Source organism: Chionomys nivalis, chromosome 17, assembly GCF_950005125.1.
Source record: "Chionomys nivalis chromosome 17, mChiNiv1.1, whole genome shotgun sequence".
NCBI classification, from domain to species: Eukaryota; Metazoa; Chordata; class Mammalia; order Rodentia; family Cricetidae; genus Chionomys; species Chionomys nivalis.
The window spans coordinates 60,834,366-60,861,894 of NC_080102.1; the positions used below are offsets into that span (position 1 = coordinate 60,834,366).

A 27,529-nucleotide genomic window follows, 5' to 3' on the forward strand; every position below is an offset into this window, starting at 1 on the left:
ACAGTCTGAGACCTGGGCGCAGAGGGCAAAACGAATCCAGACTTTTATTTTCAAGGAGAAGGAAAAGGGAATGGTGGAGGTGGAGTGGGCGCGGGGTTGCTACATTGTCAAGCAGAAAGAGTTCATAGGGAGGGGAGGGCCAGTGGGGGCCGGTCCCCATCCCAGGTCGGCACTGGGAGGGCTGACCACACAGAAACCACAGAAGGGACAGGTTGGGGGTCACGCCCCCGCCCGAGTTGTGCAGTGGAAGTGTCACGGGAGGTGGCAGCCATGAGGTCTAGGGATTGGGATCAGGGAGGCTACAGACGGCAAATCCTGCGGAAAGGGGTGGGGCGAGGCGGGGGCGAGGCTTCTATTGCTTTTTGCTCACAGTTTTGCGGAAGGCGAGGCGGGGGTGGGCTTGGACTGGACACCCCTTGCCCCCCTTGATACCCCTTGGGCGATGGGTGCTGGTGAAAAGAATGGAACCCGGACTGGGGAGTAAGAAGGTGAGGGGAAGGGTCTATGAGGGCATCTCCTTGGTCCCACCCAAGTGCCTGAGACGCCCCCAAGTGCTTGCTGCCCCTGCTATGGGCCCGATTGGACCTGGGATGGGGCATGGTGCGGGGCGGGCACAGTGAGGTTGCAGGCGGTAAAACCAAAGTGCTTATGAGGGACCCAGGATCCCGCCTGCTCCCCTCCCCCTGCGGAGGACGGGTTTGTTCACGGAAGCGCTTTAGTTTGGGGTGGGGGGCCGGAGTCCCAGAGTCCGCTTATTGCCAAGAAAATCCATGTTCTCCCCCCGGGCCCGACCATGGCTTGTGAACCCCGTTTTGTGCTAGGTTTGGAGGGGAAGGGTTGGATGAACATGGCTTTTGGGAGGGGGTGTCTCCGAGGGGGCTCGGGGGTGAGACGGACCCCCTCTTTTCTAGGGAAGAGGGAAGGACAGGGGGCGGGGTTCCCTGAGATCTGGGGTGTTCCCCCCCTTCTTAAGCCCCCCTCCCCCGCTACCCCTCCCCTTTCCTGGAACCCCGTACCTCGGGGTGGGGGGAAGGACAGACCATTCAGGGAGCGCCAGGAGGAGGGGCGGGCTGGGAGCCCGAAGGCCTGGGTCCCGGCTGGAGGTGGGGGAATTCAATGGGAGGGGTTCAGGGTTGAGGTCAGTAAGGGGAGAAGAGGATGGGTCCGTGCGCAGTTCGGATGGGTCCCGGGGCCGGGTGGAGTAGAGGATGTGTGATCGGTGGTCCCTGCAGAAGAGGTGCGGCTGGAGCTGGGCGCAGGGACAGCGGGGAGCCTGCTGCAGCGGCCATCACCGCAGCCACCGCCAGGGGGCTGGGGAGCAGGCCACCGGCCAGGGACTTCGGCAGGTCCTTGGAGAAAGTCAGCGTGCCCTGCAGCAGGCAGAGAGGGAGACAGAGGTCGGGTCAGTGGTCCGGCAAGCCCAACTGCTGCTGGCTTGCCCAGGTCCCTTTCCAACTCTCATGGGTCCCCCAACTCCCCAGCATCCAGGCCTCACCGCCAGCTCCGCAGCGCCCCTAGGCTTCTTGTGACGGCTCAGTAGAGGGTTGGGCTTCCCGGCCACGCCGTCTCGGTGCCTCCTGCTGGAGATGTGCTGCGATGCAGTGGGTAGTGGGGCTATGAGCTTTTAGCCAAGAGTAACCCCCACAGGTAGGGCCACAGCTAAGGCCATATTTCCTTCTGAGTGGCCCTTACCCAAGCTCCCTTCCCTTTAGTGGGTCAAATTCCTCAGACATCCTGGGATGGGTGCAGGACTCACTTGTTTCAGCTGGACCTCCGAATTGACCTTGACGTTGCAAATCTCACAGTGGAAGGTTCGGTCCTGGGAAGGAGCCTCTGGTTCCCCAGGAGTGGGAGGCCCCAGCCGAGGGTAAGCTTTGATGGGCCCCAGTCCACTTCGGGCCTCCAAAATTGTCTTGTGCTTAGTACCTGGTCCACAGCGGCAGGAGACGAGGGCAGATGTAAATTTCTCCGCGTCTACCAGGCCTCTACTGCCCACCTTCCCAGTCATAATGTGTGAATGAATGGGGCAAGTGTGGGATTTATTTGGAGCCCTATGAGCCCCTCCCAAGCACAAGAGGGTCTCGGAGAAGGTGAAGGAGGAAGCAAGAGACTAAGGAATAGGGGAGACGGCGGGAAAGGAGACGGGCTGGTAGGTCTTAGAGGACCCCGACGCTAGAAGGCTGGGAAGTGGGGGTGCAGAATGGGGGTAGGGTGGGCTGTGGACAGGAGACTGGCTGGTAGCAGAGGACCCAGACGCTAGAAGGCAGGGAAGTGGGGGTGGGGTGGGCTGTGGACAGGAGACTGGCTGGTAGCAGAGGACCCCGACGCTAGAAGGCTGGGAAGTGGGGGTGGGGTGGGCTGTGGACAGGAGACTGGCAGGTCTTAGAGGTTCCTTACCTTTGTTATGTGCCTCGAGCTGGGAGAGGGAGTTCACAGCCACCTTGCACAGTGCACAGTAGAGCAGACGCTTAGCCTTCTCCTCTTCTTCCTTGCTACCCCCAGGCAGGGAAGCTGGGGCTGGAGTTCCCCCTTCAGCCTTGGTTACACCCTGTCCAGACTCTGGAACACTGGGAGGGGATGGGGAGCCAGGCTGTTTCTCTGGGGATCCTGGAGCTGGACCCAGGCCATTCTCCATGGAAACTATTGGGGAAGAAACATGGGGTCATCCCAAATGGCTCTTCATGAGCAGATCCACCCCCATTTCCTCAAGGGTAAGGGCCCAGAAGTCAGTCCCCACCCTGTTACAACATGCATGTCCTCATGCCCTGAGCCCCAGCCAAATTCCATTCAGCTGCCACTGGCTGGGTTGTGATCGCAATGCCTGGCTTACTGCCTCCGGCTACCTTTAGTTACCCTAAAGTTTTCCCAGCCAGGGGGAAGTGCAGAGACTGACGATTCATCCCACTATGGCCTGCTGGCCAGCCTGGGATTCCTGTCAGGGCAACCCCTTCCCAAGCCCCTCTCCAACACTCAAGGAGAACACAAAGGAGCAACAGGAAGGTGCAGAACTAGGAGGAGGGAAAGCCAGGAGAGACAGATGTAAGCAGAGCAGGGGGAAACAGAAACAAGACCCGAAGCGGGAAGAAGCAGGGATCCAGGCTGCTCTATAATTCATGGCTGATTAAAGATGCACAGCCCGGGCCTCTGCACTTCAGGGGAAACTCTAGCACTCCCACTCCTGCTCCAACCGTGATCCATTTTCCGGGTCATGGGGAGGCTGTGGTGAGAGAATTCCGAGCCCGCAGCTGTGTGCTTGTCCATCCTATGACCGCCCTTTGTGTCTCCTGCTCACTCAGCTCCTGTCTTCATTCCAAACCAGACAGCACATCCTTATCCCAAATTGGACAGGACCTCATGGTTTATGAAAGCAGTATCCATACAATATCTCCCCCATGTCCTCAGGAAGTGTGCCGGGACTCAGTGAGGTGATGTGTGAAGCAGCAGCAGTCAGGAAGTGTTGGCTGTCACTGTCACCAGCTCTTTCCATCCTTATCCTTATTTTATAAAGGTGTTAATACACTAACCCAAGATGATCAGGCATCCAGAGCACAATTAGAAGTTAGGCCTGCTCCCTACATCTTTAAATGATAGAGGGTGTGCGCGTGTGAGTGTGTGTGATGTGCATGTGCGCGCGCATATATATGCGTGGCTACAGTGGAGACCTGGATCCCAAGCTGGTGATATAGAGGCCTGTTTCTCATTATTTTTAGGGTGGGGCAACAAGGACAGGCCAGAATAAGAGGAAATGAGGACAAGGGGAATGTTAGGTCTTTCTGGATTTGGCTGTAACTGGTATCTGTGGTAATCCCAGGGTGGGGGTGGTTGATATCTCTCTGTCCCTGTATTTCCTCAGTCCCAGTTCTTTGGAAATATGGTTGACCAGCCATGAGGGGAAAAGAAATGCGGAATTGCTTCTGGTAAAGTTGAAAAAGACCTTAAAGATTTTCAAGTTTTTCTTTCTTAACTTGGCTCCAAGAAGTCCACACGTCCATCCAAAATCATTTAGGGAGTCTCGGAGCACACGGCCTCAGTCTCCAGGTAGGGCTCTGATGTCCCTATTCCCTTTGGCCAGCACAGAGGGGCTTCATCAGGAGTGGATGGATGGCTCCCTGTTCCTGGGGATACTTGCTAGGCAGCCTCACCCTAGGCCCGTGCTGAGCCACTGGGCAGTGGAGAGGACAGACAGTAGGGGCTTTGTTAAAAAGCTGAGGCAGGGGTGGGTGGGGTGACAGGACAGAATTTGACATCACTTTGCCTGGCTCCAGGACTCACCTTGGGTGTTAGTGGGAGTGGGGATTGAGGGAGGAGAGGAGCAGAGGGGGAGTTCTGGGAATTGGGAAAGAGCAGAAAGACATCAGTTGAGAAGTGTGAGTGGTTCAGACACACCTGGACGAGGGGCTACACCATCCCCACTTGGGGGGGTGTTGCCTGCTGGAGCTGGGTCTGCTGATTCTCGGACACTAGGCTCCCTGCCGCGGGTCTTGGCAGCCTCGATGCCTTTGACTCTTCGGGCATGGCGATTACCCTTGTAGTGTGCTTCAGCCTGGCTCTTCAAGGATGGAGGAAGAACATGGAGTCTGAGATCACCGTTCATCTGCTACATCCTATAGAGCTCCTTCAGGTCCCAGGGTGGTCTCAGCAGGCTACAGTAGGCTCTGCCTACACCCCTGCTGAGTGGAGCCCACACTGACACATCTGATTACTGCTGTGGTTCAAGCTGAGTCCCTGGGAATACCGACCCCGACCTGGTCTAGCTACACTCTCCACTATACCCAGAACCTGGCTGATTAGTCCTGAGTCGCGGGAGGAAACCCTGAAGCCTTCACGGGATGGTGAACTGGTGAAAGTGGAACACGCAGCTAGCTGGCATCTCAGACACCAGGCCTAGAAGCCTGAGTTCTTCTGGACCCTGCTCTGCTGATTTTACTAGCTCTGTCCTGAGAGTCCTCCTAGGCCTCATTTTCCCTGGAGCTCCATGGACACCTTGGAGGACCCTGGACTGAAGCCCAGCTCGAGACAGGAGACAGCAGCAGAGACAGCTGTCAAAACAGAGACACTTTATGGGGGATGAAAAGGGGGAGCAAAAAGACGGGAGAGCTGCCCATTATTGGCTTTCTATCCCTCCAGTCTTATTCCCTCCACCGGTAAATGGAGTCAGGGTTGGGACAGAGGATGCCTGGAGTCTAAGCAATGAGGCCCAGTTTGGTTCTGGCTCTGCCCACCCACTGTCTGCCCACCCTCCTCTCCCATTTGCGTCACGGCTAAGAATGTATAACCTTGGGGTAAAAAGGTCGCCTAAACAGGGGTAGAAATAAAGGTGTGGATGAGCAGGAAAACAAAATTGACAGATTGGGCCTAGCAGCGCGGTGCCTGTGGTCGTGTGTGCCGCATAGAGAAACAGTGTTTTCTTTTCCCTACTGAGCAGAATAAGGTTGTTTTTCTCCTAAAACTTTTAGGGCTTGCACCCTATAAAGTCTGGACCTAAACAGAAATCCTGATGAAGCTTTAGAGGGAGGAAATCTTGGCGGATTCTCCTCATGGGCAAAGTCTAGGACGGTATAGAGACTGACTTTCAGGGTGATTTGGAGGGAAGATAGAAAGGAGGTGTGTGGGAGGTTGGAGGGAAGCGAGAAAGGCAGTTCAGCAGATGCCAAAGAGGGTCGAGGCTCTGTGGAGAGCCAAAGAGACCAAACTCAGCACCTAAGGACGGAAGGCTAGAGGCCACATGCCTTCCGTGATTCTTAAGTTTCCAGGCGTTCTGAGTAGGGAATGCTCCAGCCCCAAGGGACAAAGGGGCCAGCCAGCCTTAGAGGATTTTTCTGCTTTCTGCCAGAACACACAGCAATGTCCAGGTCTGGTGGCACAGGTTTATAATCATAGCTACTTATGAGGCTGAGATAGAGGATTGAGAGCTCAAGGCCAGAAGAAGCTAGAGGCCAGCCTGGGCAACTTTTTTTTTTTTTTTGGTTTTTTGAGACAGGGTTTCTCTGTAGCTTTGGAGCCTGTCCTAGAACTAGCTCTTGTAGACCAGGCTGGTCTCGAACAACTTCTAAAGTCGTGTCTGGAAATTAAAAATATAAAAAGGAGTCAGAAGCTGGTCTGGGTGTAGTGGTGGCATTTGCTAGTGAGTTCCAAGACAATCAGGACTATGTAGAGTGACCCTGTCTCAAAAAAAAAGGCAGCCAGGTGGTGGCACAGGCCTTTAATCCCAGTATTTGGGAAGCAGAGGCAGGCAGATCTCTGTGAGTTTGAGGCCAGCCTGGTCTACAGAGCAAGTTCTAAGAATGCACAAAGGAACCTTGTATTAAAAAAGGGGGGGGGGTTGAGGACACAGCTCAGTGGTATAGCACTTGCCTACTATGTGTGAGGCCCTAAATTCACCTATCACCACACACACACACACACCAAGGGGGCTGGAGAGTCTGCTCAGTGGTTAAGAGGACTAACTGCTTTTCTAAAGCACCCACATGGCAGCTCACAACTGTCTGTAACTCCCTTTCCAGGGAATCTGTTACCCTCACACAGACATGCATGCAGGCAAAACACCAGTGCACGTACAATAAAAATAAACTGTTTTTTTTTTTTTTTCAAAAAAAGCAACCAAAACATAGTGACCTATTGTCTTAAGTGTCTTCCACCACAGGGTCCCCATTCTTTGTTCTTTCTCAAGGTTCCCTTAGTCACTGCCCCTCCCTCAAGCGCCCATGGCTGCCCCGCCCTACTCACCTGAGAATTGAATCGGATTTGACAGACATTACAGGAAATGACTGGCCTCTTGGTCTTGAGCAAGGGTCCTCCAAACGTGTGTGAGAGCACAGCCTTCTGTACAGGGTCCATCTGTGGATGTTGGGCAGGGTGACTAGGGACCAGAGCAAACTCATCTACCATCTCCCTTCCCCACACCACTGAGCCCTCCACCTCAGGCCTCAACATGCTTAAGGCTCGGACCCTCAGTTTTCTGGTTCTTTCCAGACCAATCTTCATAGCCCTGGAAGGGACCTGAAGGCCATGCTGGCCACACTGCTCCCATCTCACAGGAAGTAGAAGTGGTCTGTCCAAGGCCGCACCATGGAAGTTAGACCTTGACTCTCACTCTTGTTCACTATACCATCACGAAGGCTCACCTGTTACCTTGGCCTATCTCCTTCAATGAGGTCAACTGTCAAAAGCCACTGACAGGCAGTCCCAAAGCATCAGAGGTTCTAGGGTTCCTGAGTCCTTTTTGGCCTCACTCTGGGTACAACTGTCTGCCAAGTTCAGCTTTTGGTCCCAAGAGATGGATGTTCTCAGTTTCCTGTCTCTGGACCTTCACCCTAACACCCCCCTTTTTTTCTTTTTTCCTTTTATGGTTTCTCAAGACAGGGTTTCTCTTAGTAGCTCTGGTTATCCTGGAGTTTGCTCTGTAGACCAGACTGACCTCCAACCCACAGAGATCCTCCTGCCTCTGCCTCCCAAGTGCTGGGATTAAAGGTGTGCACCACCACCACCTGGTGGATCTCTGGATTTCTAAGTCAGCAGCTTCTAACAGGAATACAAGAACTCGGGAGAGAATTGGTGGTTCTACTGGTGGAGAACAGGGAAGAGAATAGGAAGCGGTCTGGTCTGAGTGTGCTAAAGACCTCTGAACCCTTTTCTCCCTATTAGCATTAGCAGGACTTCAGGACAGAGCTGATGGCTTGTAGGGATTGGGAACCCTCTCTGCTCACCCTACCTTAGCAGAGTGGCAGCCTCCAGCCAAGAGGACAGGAGTGCCTCTGAGGCCTCTTCTGTCAAGGGATACAGCTAGGGGCCCAGAGGCACAGGGAGGCGCCTCTGAGCTGTCCTCTCTCTTCACCCTGATGGTGGTGGTGGTGGGGGGGGGGTTGGGGGAGACTGGAATGCAGCCAGGGCTGAAGAGATTAGGAATAGCTGGGAACTCTCAGAATTTTCCAAGGGGAGGGCATTAAGACAGTCGCTGGTGACTCAGAGGTCCTTAGCAATTCACTTGAGTCTCTCTGTGCTCGGGTTCTAGGGTTTTCCATGAGACGATGTGAGGGACAGAACAGGAATCTTCTCTCTGCCTCTCCCAGGAGTCTCTATAGCTGCTTGGAGTTACTATCAGGAAGGGGGCTTCAGGGTCCTAGTGAATGAGTGCTGACCTGTATCTGTTCCATTTTGGTAATAGTGGATGCTGGAGCCATAACTGAATTCAGATAACCAGTGTCAGTCTCTTGGCCTACTCTTGGCCAGAAGCAGACCCTCTTAGCAGCTGTCTTCACCTTCCACAAACTTCTTGAAAGCCCCAGTCACATACAGGGAAAAAAAATCAAAGAGCGCGTCGTGTGTACATGCGTTCCATGCATGAGCATTAGACAGGCTTCGACCAGTTTGCGCATGGGTGGGGTGTGAGGAGTGCGACACCCATGTGTATCTCTTGAAGAGCAACAGCTCTGCATTGGGGGCCTTGCTGACACTGTGGACGGTCGGGTTGTGTGATCTTTAGCTGTGTGTTTATCTATACAAATGTATGATATGTTTGGCAGAAAGAAAGACCAAATTGGAGGCAGGCTTTAATCAGAAAGGGGAGACAGAGTGCTGCTCCCAGCTTCTAGTCTCCACGCCTCAGTCCCTTCTTTTCAGAGACACCCCCACCCAGCTCTGCCCCAGGGTTCTTGTGAGCCCTGGGCTTCCTCACATGCTGGGTGGGGAATGGGAATTCTGCCCAAACAGAAACCTAATCCAGGCCAGGAAACCTAAGTCGTATAACAACAGTAGGGAGAGAACAGGATGGAGAGGCGAGAGGAGTCAGTCTCCTGGTTCTGTCTGTACCATCATCCCAGTCAGCTCCCAGGAAGGGATGAGTCGGTAACTATCCCAGTCCCCATCTCCTAACAGTCTAGGTTCCAGTCAGGTCCCTCTTCAGGGGAGGGGAACAAGGAATTGAGGGAACCCGGGCAGCCTGCCCCACCCTCTCTTCTAGGGACTGAGGAGACAGCTGGCTGAAGGTGAAGGCTCAGGGCCCAATCCCCAAGAAAGTGGAATGTGAACCACTGAGGTGCTCCTCTAGACCAAGGTCAGGAGGCCCCGGTGACCTAGATGAAGGCTCCCTATGGGAGGGTGGAGGCCAGCATCTCCCAAGGCCCATTTCATTCCAGAGACCCTTCTCTAGGATGCTGGCCTAGACACAGCCTGTCAGACTCTCCCACCTGCCCTCCAACAGTGGTGAAGGGGACTGGCTCCCTGAAGCTGGGGCAAAACGAATCAGGCAAGGAGGGAAGGGCAAGGAGGAGGGAAACCAGATCAGGAGCAGGGGGGGCCTACTACGATTAGGTTTTCTCTCACTGGTCTTTATCGGATGGAACCCACTACCCCTTGTTCAACCACCCACTTCCCTACCCCACCCACCCCTCAAATAAGACGGCAAGGGAAAGGGGTGGAATGGCAGGGATGGAAAGACCTGAGCAGACAGGGTTGACACGGGAAAGAGGGAGCTGAGGGTGTCCGAAGAGCAAGTGGGGAAGGGCTGCTGGAAGAGGGCAAGGCTGGAGAAGAGAGGGCTGGGCAGCGTAGTGATCCGAGGGTAGGTGCAGGACCAGAGGCAAGTCTGAGATTTGGGGGATTCCAAGGACCTGGGAAGCAGAGGTTAGCGTGTCCAGCAAGGTGGCAGTAGTCGGGGGCGCCAGTTGGGCTCCAGAGATCGATGAGGGCCGCGCCGCGTGGGGGATGGGCGACAGCGGAGGACTGGGCGAGAGAAGAGGTGGCCGGCCCCGCAGGGCGGGCGGGGATGGGGGGGCGCTGCGGCAGCCGCGGAGGCAGGGAGGGAGGGGCCGGGTGGCTTACCCTGCGGGGCCCTGGCGGCCGCGACTCCATGGCCCGGGTCAGCAGACCCAGGCGGGGGCCGAGCCTGGCCGGCCGGGCGGCCCGGGGACGCGGCGCTCGTTGCCCGGGCGGCTCGGGGCTGTGAGGCCCGGCTGGTTAGGAGGAGGGGAGGCGGCGCCGGGCGGTCCGGAGCCCGCCCCGGAGGCGGGGCTGAGGGCGGGCCGGGACCGGGGGCGGGGACAGGGCACAGGCGAAGGCAGCCAGGGGGCTCCGGCGGAGAAAGCTGGGGACCGCGGCCAGACGCTGCTTCCAGGGAAGGCCTTGTTCCGGCTAGGGGCCTCTCGGTCAAGCGGCAGGGGCATTGACCCGATGACCTCGGCTACCAGCACTTGGGTTCCTTCCTGGGTCCCCAGGGACCGCCCCAGTCCTGGGCATGACTGTGTTGTCTAGTTCAGACATGTCTCTGTCCTTTCTTTCAACCCTTCCTCCCTGCTCTGTGCTCCTCTGCTGACAGACAGCTTTTTCTAAACAACCCTTTCCCAGTTTTCTCGGCGCACAGCCTCTGCGACCCCGCCCTTAACAAGTCGCTTCTCTCACATGGGTTGGAAACCAAGCCCGGGTACCCAAGATTCTTAGCGACTTCTCTGGTTGGTGCAGTCGCTGCCTGAGCAGAAGCGCCCTCAGAGTTGTGGACGTCGCCACTTAACCTCTTCCAACCTCATCTGGGTTCTTCACCTGCCCTAGCACCAGGTTCTCAGAGCTGCGCTTCGTGTAATTGCTGCCCTCTGGTGGCCAAGTGCGACAGCACCGAGAAGGCCAAAGAATCCCCACAGCCAGGACACCTCATTTTTCCTTGGACAAGGCCTCTGTCTCTGGGTCTCATAGCGCCTACCTCACCCAGAACAGAGACCAATGCAGCGACCAGACCAGAGAGATAAGTGAAGCTGGGTGCTGATTTGAGAAGGGTCGACTTTGGGAGACAGTGACGGATGTCCAGTAGCAAAGGCAAACAGTGTATTGAACAGAGAGAGAATGAGGGAAGACAATAACGCAAAATATCTGAGAGGCAGAACTACCCATGAAGGAGAAAGGGAGGGAGGTACTAATTCTCTCTCTCTCTCTCTCTCTCTCTCTCACACACACACACACACACACACACACACAGAGAGAGAGAGAGAGAGACAGAGAGAGAGAGAGAGAGAGAGAGAGAGAGAGAGAGAGAGAGAGAGAGAGAGAGAGAGACTCTGCCATAATTCCACCACCTACTGTCGACTGAGCCCTTGGAATGTGTCAGCTCTGCGCTGGGCTCTTTGCTTGGATTATCTCATTTAATCACCACAACCGCGATTTGAAGTGGGTACTATTATTATCTTTACTGTGTAGATGAAGGAACTGAGGTTTAGAGAGGTTAGGTAATTTGCCCAAGGTTATAAGCTAGTAAGTGGCTGAACTGGGGTTTGAATTTAAACCTGGGCAGCCTGACTGCAAAGCCACGGATTTAGCTGCTACACAGTCCTTCCCAAGGCCGGTGAGCAGCCTGTCTGCAGTCCTCATTCCTCATGCAGCAGCCTGACGTTCTCCTTGCTCTCCACCTCTAAGGACAGACTTGCCTTCCCAGCCCTCCAGGGCCAGCTCCTGTCTCTGGCCAGAGTCGCCTCCTGTTCCCACTACCCAGTTCAGCTTCTAAAGGCTGCGGCCTTGGTCCTCCTATTTTCCCTTTCTTTCCCTTAAATACCAGTAGCAGTAAGTAGTGACCAGGCAGCAAAACTTTGGTCAAACATTAAATCTGTGCTAGGCATCCCGATTTTGTGATAGAATGCACATGCAACCTTGTAGATGTAGCACTGTTCTGCTCCCCACACACGCATATTTGTTGGGCTATCTGACTGTTTTGAAATCTGTCCTTGAACTTGTGAGCTCCCTTAGGTAGACCGGGCTGGCCTCAAACTCACAGAGATCCACCTGCCTATACCTCCCTAGTGCTGGAATTAAAGGTGTGTGCCGCCACCACCTGCTGCCATGCCTCACCAGTATCTCCTTTATAGCTGGTAAATTTAAGGTTCAGGCGGTTAAATGACTTGCCTAAGTGTGTACAGTGCAACGTTAATTTATACCATGGAAGTCAGGTGCTAAGATGGTGCTGTACCTGCTGTACTCCCAGGTCTACTCACGCTCGTGGCTTTATTAACTATAATTTATTTACTCATTCCTCCTGAGGTATTGGGGCTGCGACTCATGATCTCACACATATCGGTGTGCTACCACTGAACTATATCCCCAGACTCCTCTCTTTCTGTGTTTATGATGAAGTTTTACTTTAGTTCAGGCTGGCCTGGAACTCACCACCGTAGCCCAGGATGGCTTGAAATTCATGGTGCTCCTTTCGCACCCTGAGTGTTGAACACCACATCTGGCTCCAAATCTGTCTTGACTAGTTTTCTATTCTGCATTTGAAAAGTGTGTGTGCTCTCATTGGGTGAATGCCCCAGCTGCTGAGCCTAAGGACCTGAGTTCAGTTCTCAGGACCTACAGCAGAGGGAGAACTCAGTGGAAGGAAGAGAACTAATTCCCACGTGCATGCATGGCATGTACACACATCCCACCCCCACAACACAAAATAAATAAAATGTAAGCCTAGTATGGTAGTGTACACTTTCAATCCTCGTACTCAGGAGGGAGAGACAGGTGCTCTCTGTGTGTGAGGCCAACCTGGTTCTATACAGTGAGATCTGTCTAGACAGATAAAGTGATAGACAGATGGATAATTTAATAAAAAGAAGGCTTGCTGTTCATACCCGGAATCCCAGCACTCAGAAGCCTGAAGCATAAGGATCTTTGTGAGTTGGAGGCCAGTCTAGGCTACATAGTAGAATTTGTCTCAAAAAATAAAACCTGGCCATGATGATTCAGATGACGTGAGAGGTAGAGACATGAGGATCAGTACAAATTTGAGGCTAGCTTGATGGACAGTAGTAATTACAGGCTAGCCATTAGCCAGGACTATAGAGAGACACTGTCTCAAAAAACCAAAACATCCAGGTGGTTGCGCATGTCTTTAATCCCAGCACTTCGGAGGCAGAGGCAGGTTGATCTCTGTGAGTTCAAAGCCAGCCTGGTCTACAGAGTGAGTTCCAGGGCAGCCAGGGCTGTTACACAGAGAAATCTAGTCTCAAAAAAAAAAAAAAAAAAAAAAAAAAGAAAGCAAAACAAAACCAAAAAAAAAAAAAAATCCCGAAGGGATGGGGGTGGGGAGCAGGGAAGGAGAGAGGCAATGAGCAGCTTAGATGATACGAGCGTTTGTTATGCAAGTCTGAGCATCTGAGTTCAGTCCACGGAAAAAGAAGGAGAAACCCATTTCCAGGAGCTGGCCCCCGGCCTCCTCCACATGCCGTAGTATGTGTACGCATGCACGCAATAATAATACATTTTAAACAGTATACATCAACAACATAAGCTTGATAAAACAAAAACATTCAAAATACAGAAGAGAATAAAGTTGGGTCTCCATATTTTGAGGTCTAAGCCTGTGGATTCAATTGATGGTATGCTGAAAATATTTGAAAAAAATCATGCCTATATTGAACATGTAAAATTTTTCCCTTAATAGTTTTTTTTTTTTTTTCTGGTTTTTCAAGACAGGGTTTCTCTGTGGTTTGAGCCTGTCCTGGAACTAGCTCTTGTAGACCAGGCTGGTCTCGAACTCACAGAGATCCGCTTGCCTCTGCCTCCCAAGTGCTGGGATTAAAGGCGTGCGCCACCACCGCCCGGCTTCCCTTAATAGTTTTTAAATTTTATTTATTCTTCTCATATATTACATCCTGACTACAGACTGTAGTAAAATACTAAATATTTTACATTTACATTAAATAATAACTATATTACATGCATTTATTTGTGTGTATGGGAGACCTCTTATGCATACATTCATGCCATAGTGGGCTTGGGAGGGTCACAGGGCAACCTGCAAGAATCAGTTCTCTTTTATTACATGATCCTGAGAGGTAAGACCCAAGTCCTCAGACTTGGCAGTAAGCACCTTCACCCGTGGAGCCATCTTGTCATCCCCAGACTTTTTTTCCTTGTCATTATTACCTAAACTATACAATTGTAATGTATGCTATAAGTAACCAGATGCAATTCAATGTGCAGCAGATAGGTAGGTTATCTGCAGATACTGGGTTACTCTACAAAGGGGGCTTGCGCATCTACACACAGACTCAGCACTCGTGGAGTCCTGGGTCCAGCGCTCATGAATGACAAAAGATGACATGATAAGGGGTATTTTATCTAGGGTGCGGGGCATCGGTTACACACGCTTTTAATCCCAGAACTCAGGAAGCAGAGGCAGGTGGATTTTTGTGAGTTCTGGGCCAGCCTGATCTGTATAGTGAATTCCAGGCCAGTGAACACCCTAGCACTTAGATATAAACGCCCAAGTCTACTATTTTATAACTTGTTCTTTTCTTTTTTAAATTCTGTTTTAATTTGCATTATCTATGGATGTGTGTGTGTGTGTACTGGAATCAGTCTCCTTACACACGTGGATTCCTGGGGTCATAGGCTTCATGGAAAGCAGCTTCACCCACTAAGCCATCTTGCTCCCCGCCATTGCCCCTCACTTTCTCTCAACAGAGTCTCACTCTATAGCCCAGGTTGGCCTTGAACTTGTGATCCTTCTTAGTTTTTTGTTGTTTAATGACTCCCGTCTCACGTCTCAGCTTCTTGAACAGCTGGCATAGGCCAGTGCTACCACCAGGCCTGGCTTTAGGTCTTCATTTTATCATCATACATGGGGAGGAAGGTGGGATTAGTTCTCTCCTTCCACCTTTATGTAGATTCTAGGGATTGAACCCAGATCCCCAGGTTTGCATGGCAAGTGCCTCAGACCCACTGAGCAGTCTCCCCCCCTTCTGTCAATTTGCTTTGAGATTGTCTTGCTAGGTAGCTCAGGCATGAGCGGAACAGAGGCCCTCCTGCTTCTGTCTGCTGGGCTCTGCACTTACAGGTGGAACCACCATGCCCAATTCATTGATTATTATTCAGTTTCTTTTTTAATGTAGTGCTAAGGATTGGACCCAGGACCTCATACATCAGAGACAGGAGCTCTACCTCTGAGGGACCTGGAGAGATAGTTTAGCAGTTAAGAGTACCTGATGCTTTTCCAGAGACCCCACCTGAGTTCCACTCCCAGTACCCATGTGAGATAGTCTCCACAGACACCTGCCCGCGTGCACACATACCCACTGCGTGCACACATACCCACTGCGTGCACACATACCCACTGCGCGCACACACACATACCCACTGTGTGCACACATACCCACTGCACACACACACATAACTGAAGAGAAGACATTTGTAAAGAGTTCTCCTTCTGAGCTACAGCCTCAGCTTGCTATGCCACAGCCTTCACTGTCTCCTCTGGAAGCAGAGGCACCATGGAACTGTTAGGAATCAGAAATTCCATTGTAGACTGCCAAATGGCCGAGTGAATGAAAGTCCTTGCCTTTAAGTCCAACAAGCTGAGTTCGAGCCCAGAACCCACAGTGGAGGGAGAACATTGCCTCCTGAAAGTTGTTCTCTGCCCTTCTCACGCGTGCACAAATGTGTCAGCACACACAGACATAAATACATTAAAGAGAAAGAAACCCCAGGCTATAGCTGGATGGAATCCCAACCAGAAAGGCAGAGGCAAAAACCCAAAGGACAAACAAGACAACAAAAAAATGTACACGAATGAATTAAGATGAGTCTCAGGTGAGTATTTAACCCGTGTGTTTCTTCATCTATGGATGGGGACAGTACTAGGGCTGCTGAGACTAAGAAGAATGTAGGGTTAGATAGAGGACCGCATTCCCCGCCCTTCAACTGTGGTGACATCAGCTCACTTGTGCTTTCCCAAATGTTATTTTCTAGCTCTTGTTCATGTCTTTTGATTCAATCCAGAATGTTCTCTATAGCTACCTCCTTCATTTTCTCTTACTTCATTCTATTTTATGTGTAGGAAGTGTTTTCCTGGGGATATTCTATTTTTGCTGTTGTTTTGTTTTGTGAGACAGAGTCTCTCTGTATCTCTGGCTGTCCTAGAACTTGCTCTATAGACCAGGCTGGCTTTGAACTCACAGAGATCCGCCTGCTTCTGCCTCGAGTGCTGGGATTAAAGGCATGTGCTGCCAAGCCTGGATTTGTATGTATCTTGTCTGCATGTTTGTATGTGCACCACATTCATGCCTGGTGCCCTTGGAGCCAGAAGAGGGTACCAGATCCCCTGGGACCGGATTTACAGATGGTTGTGAGCTGCCATGATGGGGCTGCGAATCAAATCCAAATCCTTTGGAAGAGCAGCTGAGCTCTCCAGGCCTTCTCGAAGGCCACTTTTACAATCCTATGAACATGCTGTGTTATGACACGTGTCTGAAATACCAGCACTTGGGAGGCTGAAACAGAATCCCCAAGAGTTTGGAGCCAGTGTGGTTTACACAGTAAGACCTTATTTCAAAAAATAATACCAAATAATACAAAATAACCAAATAATACAAAAAAATTAAAAAGGAAACCAAATAATACAAAATAAGTAGCTGGTGGTGGCACATTCCTTTAATTCCAGCCCTCAGTGAGTTTGAGGCCAGCCTGATCTACAGAGTGAGTTTCAGGACAGCCAGGGCTATACAGAGAAACCGTCTCGAAAGACCAAATAACAAAATAAAAACTACTAATGACTCTTTAGAGCCCAATCCTGAGTCCTTGTCCCAGCAAGGTCAAGTCCTTTTTTCTCCTTCCTTTTATCCTGCTTAACTCCAGTTGGCCCCTTAGGTTCCCTACACCCAGCAAGCTTCTCTTGACATCCCTTGTAGTCCCATGCAAGCTAAATGCTTTGGACAGGGCTCTTTATCAAGTTATACTTAACTTGCTTTTATTCCTGCTAAACCATGGGCTAGCTAAGAGCAGTGACCAACTGATTCCTGTGCCTCAACACCGGGTGTAGTTATGGGAATATAATATGTTCATCCCTGTGCCTCAACACCGGGTGTAGTTATGGGAATATAATATGTTCACCACTGTGTTTTCATTAAGTTGCTTTAAATTTTTTTTTCTTTTTCTTCTTTTTTTTCCCCCTGTGCTGGGAATCAAGCATAGAATCTCACTCACACTCACACACTAGGCAAGTTCTTTACCACCGAGCTGCATTTTAAGTCCCTTCACCCACTTTTTTTGAGACTGGGTCTTATGAAATTTGGAATGGCCTCCAACCTTCTATGTGGCTGAAAATAACCTTAAACGCCTACCTGATTTGGCCTCTATCTCCTGTGTGGGGCTGCGGGTGTGTGCACCACACCCAGCTGAAATCGCATCCCCGTTAGTGTTTTCTCTGACAATATTTACAACCCTCCTGCTTTACTGCATACGTGCCTCTCTTGCCCCTGGATGTAGGGTCACTAAGATATAGCTGTCTTCGGTGTGCTCTCCTGTCAGCGTGGGTCTAGGTCAATGCCATTCTTACAGTCAGTGCTCGCTTCCCTCATCTGTAAGATGAGGCTGATAACAACAGCTACCCCACAGGATTCTGGAAAGGTTAAGATGTTTCGAACACTTTGTAAAAGTCAGAGTGCAATGCAAGTGCTGGTTTGGGTTTCTGGAAGGAGTTTGGGGGTTGCGCTATGGGCTAAAGAGAATGCTCTCTCCCTTTCTATCTGTGTCTCCTTTTAAAGACAGGGTCTCATGTATGCCAGGCTGAGGAAGATCTTGAATTTCTAAGCCTCCTGAGTGCAGGTGTGCCCCGCCACGCCTCATTTTGCAGTATTAAGCTTCAAATTCAGGGCTTTCCTCAATTACATTTTGGGCACATACTGTGATAACCAATGTCTGTCAGTTACTAAACTCTTCTGAGCCTCAGCTTCTACCACCCCATTTGTCAAACAGAAGTATTAGTGTCTACCTTGCTAGGCTGTCTCTTTCAGGGGATCTCCTCCTCCCAGTCACAGAGGCCTGAGCCCTGGACTCATCCTTAGCTTCCCTTCCTCCACTCCCTATTCCCTCAACACCACTTGGTTACCACGGTGGGTCAAGATTTCCTTGAAAACACCCCACCAGTCTTTCCTTCCTCTCTTTCCCGTTCTTACTGCCCACTGAGGCTTGTGAGGCCAGACAGCCTCCTCCAGGTTTTGTTCCCCTCGCTGGCTACCACAGTCATCTTTCTCAACCACAACTCTTGCTGGAGAATGGGCAGATATTCTCTGTCGCTTTTCCTATTGATTATTGAAGACTTTTGTCACCCTCTACAACGAACTGATCCTACCCACCTGGCTATGTGCTCGAGAGGCTGTGTAAGCCTATCCCCAGGACCTGCATAAAAAGCTCGATGCCATGGTGTGCATCCCCAACCCCAGCACTCCTCTGGTCAGACGGGAAGTAGAGGGAACATGGTGGAAGCTCACGGGCCAACTAGTCGGAGTCCACACTGTCCTCCACATGTGCAATTGCATATGTGTTGTGTGCACCTGCACACAGGCATACAAACATACAGGACATGCACACACACAGAGGAGAAGTCCCACAGCTGTGCTAGCCTTCTCGCCCCTTCTTTCTTCCCCAACACTTTTACTGCTTCGGCTTCCTTACTCTCTGCATGGCTGAGCACTTCACGGAGGAGGCCTCAGTGTTACAGAGCAGTGTCTGGTGACAGGGAGAGCCCAGCAAATACTCTGTTGTTATTGCAGTTACTATAGCACCACAGAGCCAGCAAATGCTTGCCATCCAGTGGCTGGACATGAGGAATATAGGCTCACAGGAAGTGAGGATGAGTTAGGCCTAGGAGAAAAGTGCAGTGGTGGACTGGAAGTGAAGGGTACATGCCAAAGGGCAGGGGAGAGGCAATGGACGGTACTCACTGTGTTGTAGTTGCTGAAGAGGCCCAGAGTTGGGGCTGGCTCCAGTGGAAAGGGCAGGATCTGCTTGAGGTCCATCGGGGGCTGCATGATGGGGGGCTGCCGGAGCAGTGGGAGGGGCCCTGCCCGGCTCAGGCTGCCTGAAGGGCAGAGAAAACATTCTGTGGGATAGGGAGACTGAAGCTTGGAAGCGTCACCCAAATTCATAGCACTACTCCCTAGATGAGGTTCCCGTATTCGGAACTGTGCCGAGTGGGAGCCATACACACACTTCCCCTGCTGCTCAAGCGGATCCACTGTGGGCCTGCGGACACAGGCTGGTCTTTCCTTATGGGTGGTTTTCACTTCCCCCTTCTGCAGCCTCTTTCTCCAAGCCCTTCAGGCTTTTTACAGACGCGAGAAGCTTAGACCTGCTCTGCAGACAGCCTGCCCCTGGACCCAATCCCCAGCTCCCCCCTCTGGTCTGCAGTTTCCTGGGTATCTAGAGGTCTGTTGCATCCCCAGAGCAGATTCAAGCGGGTGACTTATCCCACTGTCCAGAGGAGGACACCGAAGAGGCTGCTGCATCTGGCTCCCAAGGTTATGGTGCTGTTCAGGTCATAATTCTTGAGTAATTTTCACCATCTTTGGGGCCATTTGCTCTAAGCCCTTCTGTAGCCCCTCAGTTCAATCAGATTCCTTAGTCTCACCCGGTAGGCAAAGCAGTTCCAGCTCTGCAAGAGGAACCTCGGCCAAAGCCTCTGGGAGAGGAGGGCCTGCATGTGACCCCAAGGGGAAATGAAACCTTTTCTTTCCCCCTGGAGTCCTGAAGGACCCAGCTCAAAGGCCCTCAGGACCCTCTCTGGCTTTCTGCTAGCCCAGCTTCCCTCTGAAACTGGGCAGTTCCTGCCACCCTCCACTACTCCAGCGCCCTCTGCCAGCAGCAGGGGTTTCTGGAACAAAGGCCAGACCGGGAGACTGCATGGCTGGCCCTGGACCTCCCTTGACCTTCCTAGGGTAATAGGTCCCCAGGATCCTTTCCTGTTCCCTCCAAAGAGACACCCTGTCATACCTTCAGTAGCTGGTACTTGCTGCCCTCCAGGCAGTGGCCTGGCCCTGGCCCCCTAGGGGCCTGGGCCTGACAGTGTCCCCTTCCCTTGCTTCTGCCCTCTGCCCCCTTCCTTTACCATCCCCCCTCCCCCAGCCCAGTCAGAATCAGCCAATCAGAGTCCTGGAAAAGTGGGGCAGAGGGGAGGGCGGGGGAGCAGGGATTAGGGGAATCTGAAGCGAGAGGGAGGGGGTGGGGAGGGTTCAGGCACAGCTGGGGGTGGAGAATGAGGTCCAGAAAGGTCTGGAGGGGTCTGTCTCTTCCACCCAGTGCCAAGACTGGAGGCCAGTGTGCCTGAGGCAGACACGGGTCAAGGCTGCTGGTAGCTTAGTTTCCAAATTCTAAGTCTGAAGGAGATGATAGGATGTTTGCCTTTGGCCTTTGACTGCTGGGGGTCTGAACGCCTCCTGTCCATTTTCTCTTCTGATACTTTACACTTGGAATGCTGTGCGTGTGTGCATACGTGTGTGCGTGCACGTGTGTGCGCGTCTGTGGAGGGGGAGAGAGAGAATATACATGCGAAAGCATGGCAGAAGCAGGAGTAACTGACTAGAAAAGGGACAGACACAGAAAAGCTAAGGGGTGGAAAGTGGGAAGGATTTTAACCAGCAGGACGTTGACAGGCAGGACGGAGAGCTAGGTGAGGACAGGAAGACCCGGGGCAGAGAACAGAAGGGAAGACAGGGACAGACGGGCTGATTATCTCCTCTTCCTGGTCCTCTGTGCCCCACCCCGCCTCACTGCCTGGCACACCGGAGCAGCTGTAACGAGCCTCAGGAATGGTGAGAGAAACCCGAGTGCTTGCTGTGTCCCCTGCTCCCTCTCTCAGCAGCTGGTTTGGGCCTGGCACTTCCACACCAGGGCACCGTCTACTTACTACAGCTTGGCACCTTGACCTTGTCGCTGGCTGTCAACTGTCTAGGATCCCACTCCCAAAATCCAATTTATAGGAGAGAGCTAAGTTCCAGAAACAGTCATAGAAAAACGTTCAAGGAACCGTGAGGAACCAGGCATGAACAGGAGTCTTAGCACACACATGTCAGCTTGGAGACAGCAGTCTGGGAGCTGGTTGTGATTCCATGAAGTAGTCACTATTATTTCTCCCATTTGGCACGGGAGAAGACTGGGATCAGAGAGGTTAAAAAGCTTGGCTGATGTCACACAGCCTTAAGTATCAGGGCTGAGAGTCAAATCAAGATCTGTCACACTCTAGCAAATCCTTCCTCTGCTACACGGCTCCCAGAGGGCTCTCATTTGATGCCGAGCTGGAGAGCTGAGCACGGGCTTGCATCTGTTTTAAGCAGAGAATGGGGAAAGCAATTCCTCGCTTTTCCTGGGTGTGGAGTCCTCATTTAGCTTTAGAGGAGAGATGGAGGAGAGCACACAGAAGCCACTCAATTCCCCGGAGCCTGGAACTCATGGGGAGCAGGGCTGGGGTGAGAAGGGAGAGAGGTGGCCACTAGCGTGGGGCTGTCCCCCGACTCTCATGGCTCCTCCACTCTGAAATCTGAGGTGGGAGAGGTGCAGATGGCATCTTAAGAATTGGATGAGCAGAACAGGGATCTTTGGGGCCAAGGCTCAGGGATAGAGCACTTGCCTAGCATGTGGGAGGCTCTGGGTTCAGTTTCTGGCACCTCACTGCCCTCCCACGCTAAAAGAGCTCCAGGGTTCTTGGTTTAGAGCCTCAGGCACATCCGCCCTTTTCTGAGAAAAATAATTGTCACTTTTTCAGCTTATTTTTTCTTTTTCTTTTCTTTCTTTTTTTTTTTTAAAAATACTATCCTGGCTGTCTTGGCACCCACTATGCAGACATACAAACAAGGTTGGTCTCAAACTCACAAGAGATCTGCCCGCCTCTGCCTTCCCAGTGCTGGGATTTAAGGTGTGCACTACCACAACTGGCAATTTAAAAATTACTTACTTTTATTTTCATTATTTTTATGTGCATGAGTGTTTTGCCTGCAGGTATCAAAGTGTACTGTGTGTACCTGGTACCCCGCCCCCAGAAGCCAGAAGAGGGTGCTGGATCCCCTGGAACTGGAGTTAACTGTTGGTTGTGAGCTACCATACAGGTACTGAGCCATTTCTCCAGCCTCTGCGGCTTATCCATTGAGCGGACTTTATCTACACAACGTCCCATGAGATGGTTTCACTGTGCTAACTGGATGAGTAGAAGCTGGTCTCTGACTGGCTCACTCTCATTTCTCATCTGTCAAACTAGAGCAACAGTACCTGCCTCCGAGAGCTGATGACAAGATTGAACGAGTCTGTGTAAAGTGCTGGCACGACACACTGAGGGCTCCATAAATGTTTGCTGAATCAATGAATTCTTTTATGATAAATGATGACAGTTGGTTCAGATAGGGGGCGTTAGTAGACCAAGGTCACACAGCAAGTATGGAATTTGAAGGGGTCCTGCTCCTGAGTAAGGTTTTCAAAACATCATGCTTTTCTGGGTGGACTGGAGAAGAAAAGGAAGACAAGAAAGAAGAGGAGGAAGGGCAGGGGGAAAAGGGACAAATCCAAGGCTTTTGTCATGTGGGAGGTGAGGGCTGCAGGAAACTTGGAGGGAGAGAAGGAGAGCAAGTTGTGCGCTCGTGTGTGTGTGTGTGTGTGTGTGTGTGTGTGGCACCCAGGTTAGGCAGGGTTGGGAGGAGTCAGGATTGGGCTAGGGCAGGCCACTCTAGAGGGAAGCTCATTAGTGTAATTACCGCCAGCAGACAGAGCCCCACCCTGCTCCACAGGGGATTGTTACATGTTCTATACAAGACAGTTTCTAAGACACTCGACAGGGGCGAGCCTACAGACCCCTGGGCGGCATCATCTTGTCCATCCCCAAACCCTGTTTAGCCCTGGGTACTTTGCTTTCTGTATCTCACAGTCAAGCCATACCTAGCTTCCTGCATCTCAGTGAGGGCAGCTCTTTTCCTTCCTCCCCTAAAAGGTCTGACCAGATCCTGAGCCGTGGCTTCTGGGTCGTCTTGGGTGGGCTGGGCAGGTCTGGTGTAGAGAATGGGAACAATCCCAGCAAGTCTGCCTTGAACTGAGCTGTCTCCAGGAGTGGCCCATCTGGGCAGGGCAGGATCAGGGAAGGTTTTAGGGCAGGGCTGTGATTTAGTGACTGTCTCACAAGGGTGACACAGAAATCAGAGAGGTTTTGGAGTTAGGGCTGTGGGTGATTAGGGTCCCTCGTGGTGAAAGGCACACCATGGGGCTAAGATGGGAACAGGTTCTGAGGCCAAACAAGAGATGGAGATTTCATCTTTAACCACCTCTTTTCTTCTTTAGGCTTTTTAGCTTCTTTCCCAGAAATGTCTAACATCAGGGTCAGACTGGTGGGGGAAGCATTGAACTCCTGTGTCTTATGCTTTTGGTCCAGTCCAATGAATCTGTCCCCTCTGCCTCAATTCCTTCATCCTGGCAGAAGACAGGCTGAGGGCTGGAAAGGCTTTGAAGTCAAAGATGAAAGAGACAAGTGGATGATTGTGCACAACTAAAAACACCAACCCTAATAACCTCGGGGTATCTGTGGGTGGGGGTGGGGCCTTGAGGGAGGTGGGGCCTAGGATGGGAGGAGCTGACTGCAGACCTGAGTGGAAGGGCCTCCCTCTCACTAAACCAGGAACTTAGCTGCAAAGGACTAAGGCAGCCTAGGGAATGTGAACTCGAAACTGCCATCTTGAACCTTGAGGCCCTGATTCTTTCTTTCCTTTTTATTTATTTATTTATTGTTTTAACTTTTTGAGACAGGGTTTCTCTGTGTAGCTCTGGCTGTCCTGGAACTCATTCTGAAGACCAGGTTGTCCTCGAACTAACAGAGATCCACCTGCCTCCCCCACCCCCAGTGCTGGAATTAAAGGTATGTGCCACCAGGGACCTGCTGAGGCCCTGATTCTTGTGTGTTTTAATTTTGTTTTGAGGCAAGTTCTCACTCTGTAGGCCAAGCTGGCCTTGAACTCACTTTGTAGGCAGACTGGCCTCAACTCCCAATAACCTCTCTCCTCCCTTAGACTGCTGAGATTATAGCCCTAAACTCCCACATTCAGCTGAGCTAGGTAGGATTGCCTTGGAAAAGCCTCAGGGACCTTAGCATTCAGACCCGAATACCCTCCTATGCTTTTAAAGGTAGGTCTTGAGTCCTGGCAAGTAGGCCACCCGCTTCTTTCTTCTTAAAGAAGGTTGGGACATGGGGGGGTGCTCCCACCCCTCTATGGACTTGACACTAGGAAGGAGTTAATTATAGTGTCCTCCAAGGAGATGGTAGAGGCCAGTTGGTGGCAGGGTCCAATATCAGAGAATTTGGATTCAGTCTTCTTGTGGCTGGGTGTTGGCAGAGCTCTTCCAGGTCTCTGACAGTTATCTGGGGCCTTCTGACTAGGGCAACAAGGTTTAGCCTCGCCTGCTCTGGGCAAGCAGGATGTAGACTCTTCAGCTGGCTCAAGGTACAGTTAGAACACAGGAATCACACAGGCTGGCAGAATGTGGAGCCTATGTGTTGGGGTCCTGAGTCTGAACTATGTTGGGGTGTCCCCTGGAGTTGGAGCAGTAGTCATAGAAGGGCAGATCACCTGCTAGAGACAGGTGGGTGACAGACATTCATGCCTTGATTCTCTCATTCATTTAAGTAGCTGTGATGGATGACCAGCTGGAGGTAAGGCATCAAAGTCACAGAGAGGCCGAGACCACACCGCAGCTAGATGGAGGGAGGAGGGCCGAGTGGGAAAGACCCTAGTGGAGTTAGTGGGACACACAGTCAATGGAAAGAAAAGAAGTCAGGGCAGAGGGTCTCGGGAGAGGGATGAGAGCCAGGCATAGCCTATCAGCGTAGAGCCAGATGTCCTCCGTGGGGGCAGGGAGACCACAGGTGTCTGAGAGTGTTGGGGGCTCCACCATAAACAGGGTCCTGGAACCGGCCTAGCCAGGGTGGAGGTCAGAGGTCATAGCAGGCTTTTCAATGCTGTGGCGGCAGGGTTGTGGGCAGGGGCTGCTGCAGAGCCCGGAGTACAGCTAGGCCCTCTCCTCCCCCATCCCTGGGGCTCCCTTTCCGATGTAGGTCATGAAGATGGGGTGGCCAAGGCTGACAGGCTGGCTGTCAGAGCCCAGCGGGACTTCCCTTCCCCCACTCCGACTTTCCTTCGTCCCCCGGTCTCCTGTAGCCCCCGACCCAGGTCTGGGGTGGAAGGGAAGGAGAAAGAGGGGAAGAAGGGCCCAGGCAGCCAGCGCAGGGAGAGAGGGGCAGGTCCCGGCGTGTCGGGGCAGGATGGCTGCGGAGACAGGATCTAAGCCGCAAGAGCCAGGGATGGACAGTTTCCCACCCGCTCTTTTACCCAGCCCCCTTATCTTCACCGGTCAGGTTCCTACCTCCCACCACACTCACCTCGAAGCTACACCCAGCATCTTCTCCCTCCGCCCCCCACTTCCTCCTTTCCTTCTTATCCTGGGCCCAGAAGGCTGTCGGAGTGCCAAAGCCAAGGGTGGGGGAAGGCGCTGGGGGTGACGGGTCAGAACCTTTACCTCAACTCCACCAGGCCAGGACCAGCCCCCTTCCCCAGTCTCTCATACACCGTCTTATAATATTCATGAGCCTCATGAATACGCAATACTCTCATTATGGGGCGGGGGTCTCACTCTCTCGGCCTTCCTTTTGCCCCTCCCTAAGATTACCAGGAGAAGCCGCAGCTAGCGAAGGAGGGGAAGAGGGGACCCCAGATGTGCAGCCAGATGAGGGGGGAGGGGGAACGGGTGGCAGACAGGCGGCCGCAGTCACCGCGGTGCCGAGGTGGAGGCGGGGGAGGTGACCCAGTGAGAGGGAACTAGATACCCGGAGCCCAGAGCCGCGGAGACCACTCACCGAGGATCATGCTGAGGACCCAGGCGCCCGGGGTTCCGCGTCGTTCTGTCCCGGGGGCCGTTCTGGCCGGACTGGGGGTACGGGAGGGAGGAGTCGGGAAGGAGCAGGGCGGGCCGAGGCGGAGCGGGGGCGGGGCCCACAGCAGGTGAAGACCGGAGGGGGCACCCTGGCACCCAGGGCTCCGCGAGAAGGCGTCCTGGCCGCCTCCCACTTCCTCCAACCTTTCGGTTGCCGCCCCCAATCTCTGGGCTTTAAGATGTCGCTTTAGCTGGTGCTGGGGATCAAGAAGTGTGAGGTGATGGAGGAGGCTGGAAACTAAAATGCCTAGGTTCCCGAGGGGTTCAGTATGAGGGCAGGAAGATGCATTCTCGGCAGATAGGGGGCCAGGATTCCAAATGCTCCGGGAGGGGTCAGAGGCCGGGTTGAGTGGAATAGTGATGTCCCACTGTGTCCAGGGAATGCAGTGAGGATGCCTGAGTCCTAGTTTGTTCTTCCGCTTCGGAGCAGGATGTCGGGATTGGGTATCAGAGGTGAGTTTGGGGTCTGAAGAGGGATCCGAGGTGGATCTCCGAGGGAAGAGACTGCAGTCAGTGGCCCTGGTCCTGAGGAAGTAGAAATAAATAGGCGCTTGCAGTGGCGATCGCTAGGGCATTTGGAAAACGACAGAAAGTCAGAATCAGCAAGGAACAACCTTTTAGAGATGTCCTGGACTGAGTTGGGGAGGAGGAGTATCTATCTCGAGTTTAGATGCAGGACATTCTCCACCAAGGAGAGCTGTGAGTCAGGTAGCAGGGGTGTAACCGGCTGGGGAGAACGTCTGAGGATCGGGTGTTCTTAAGGCAAATAGGAGGAGGCAAGAGTGTGAGAGTCAAGGAGGTATCTGGGGAACATGCAGCTGCTGCAGCCTGAACCTGTCTGTACCTGCCACAAGAGGGAGGGCAGCCGGCCGAGTTCCCAGAAGGCCATGCAGCCAGCTTTAGGCCAACCCTAGCCAGAGGGAAAGGGGATGAGACTGGGAATTGGAACACTGGGGGGGGGGGGGGGGTTAGGGAGGGTGGAGACCGGGGTCAAGGGTGGTAGGACTGGATCCAGAACCCATCAGGAAAGGAGGGCATTTCTAGCTTCTGGAGGGAAGTTGGGGCTTGATGGCCAACTAGGGTGCCGAAAGTTTGGGTTCCTATCGCGAGCTCCAGCAATGTCTGCTTTCCTTGTGTGAAAAGCTGTTTGCAACTGTCCGGATGCTCCAGCTCAAGGCTGAGTGGATGATGGATGCCGGCTCTTTGGTCTTTGGGTCCTGTGGTCCTGCTTTGAGGACCTGGGTGGGACCTCTGTGTCCTCCAGAGGCAATCTTCTCGCTTTTAATCTAACCTGTCAGGATCCCACTGCACTTCTATAACAGAAATCCGGCTTCTTAGATTCAGCCCCTCCCTCTTTCAGGTCCATCCCCAGGGAAGAGACAAAGTAGACAAGGGCCAGCACTGGTCTTGGATGATATGAGAGAACCTTTGCCCTTCAGGCCTCATCCACCTGCCCACACTGTCTCTAGGGTCTCTAGGCAGAACTCAAAGGAGGGGTTGCTTAGCTTACTAAGGGAGGCAGCTGGCTGAAGGGTGGGGTGACCTTGCAAGCAGCTGGGAGGGGGAGCATTGTGTGGGGTGAATTCATTATTGATGAGCCCTGCACCCCAGGCTACTAATGAGTCCAGGCCGACTGCCCTAATTGATGTTAAGAAACTTGAGACCCCCAGATCATCTTCCCGCCTGCCAGCTGCCTCTTTTGAGCCCCTTCCCCCTCCCACATCTCCAGCTGCTCTGTTCACTTCCATCTCCCCTCTTTTCCACCTTCACCAACGCAGACAAGGAGAGGGTTCAGGCGGTGATCTCCACAGCCTACCTGCTCCTCTGGGTT

General features: G+C 52.6%; 1 protein-coding gene across 5 annotated transcripts; it reads right to left on the bottom strand.

The window, feature by feature from the left end:
• Positions 1 to 19: 19 nt before the first annotated feature.
• Znf385a (zinc finger protein 385A) lies at positions 20 to 25,751 on the bottom strand. 5 transcript variants are annotated; one of them, XM_057792153.1, is made up of 8 exons: positions 25,622 to 25,751; positions 18,687 to 18,823; positions 6,727 to 6,837; positions 4,387 to 4,549; positions 2,398 to 2,640; positions 1,757 to 1,926; positions 1,496 to 1,591; positions 20 to 1,370 (listed from the first exon to the last, which is right to left on the bottom strand). In XM_057792153.1, the coding sequence occupies exons 1-8, from the start codon at positions 25,629 to 25,631 to the stop codon at positions 1,140 to 1,142; spliced, it is 1,161 nt and encodes a 386-aa protein (XP_057648136.1). In that variant the 5' UTR covers positions 25,632 to 25,751; the 3' UTR covers positions 20 to 1,139. The 5 variants fall into 5 exon arrangements, with proteins under 5 accessions (XP_057648136.1, XP_057648138.1, XP_057648137.1 ...); XM_057792155.1 differs by having other exon boundaries at positions 18,687 to 18,819; positions 25,622 to 25,654; XM_057792154.1 differs by lacking the exon at positions 25,622 to 25,751 and adding an exon at positions 19,735 to 19,844.
• Positions 25,752 to 27,529: the final 1,778 nt, after the last annotated feature.

Coding starts and splice junctions, on each gene's coding strand:
- Znf385a (XM_057792153.1), bottom strand. Junction 6,838..18,686: donor TCTTCAGCAACTACAACACA/GTGAGTACCGTC, acceptor CAACATCCACAG/ATGGACCCTGTACAGAAGGC. Junction 4,550..6,726: donor AAATCCGATTCAATTCTCAG/GTGAGTAGGGCG, acceptor CCATCCTTGAAG/AGCCAGGCTGAAGCACACTA.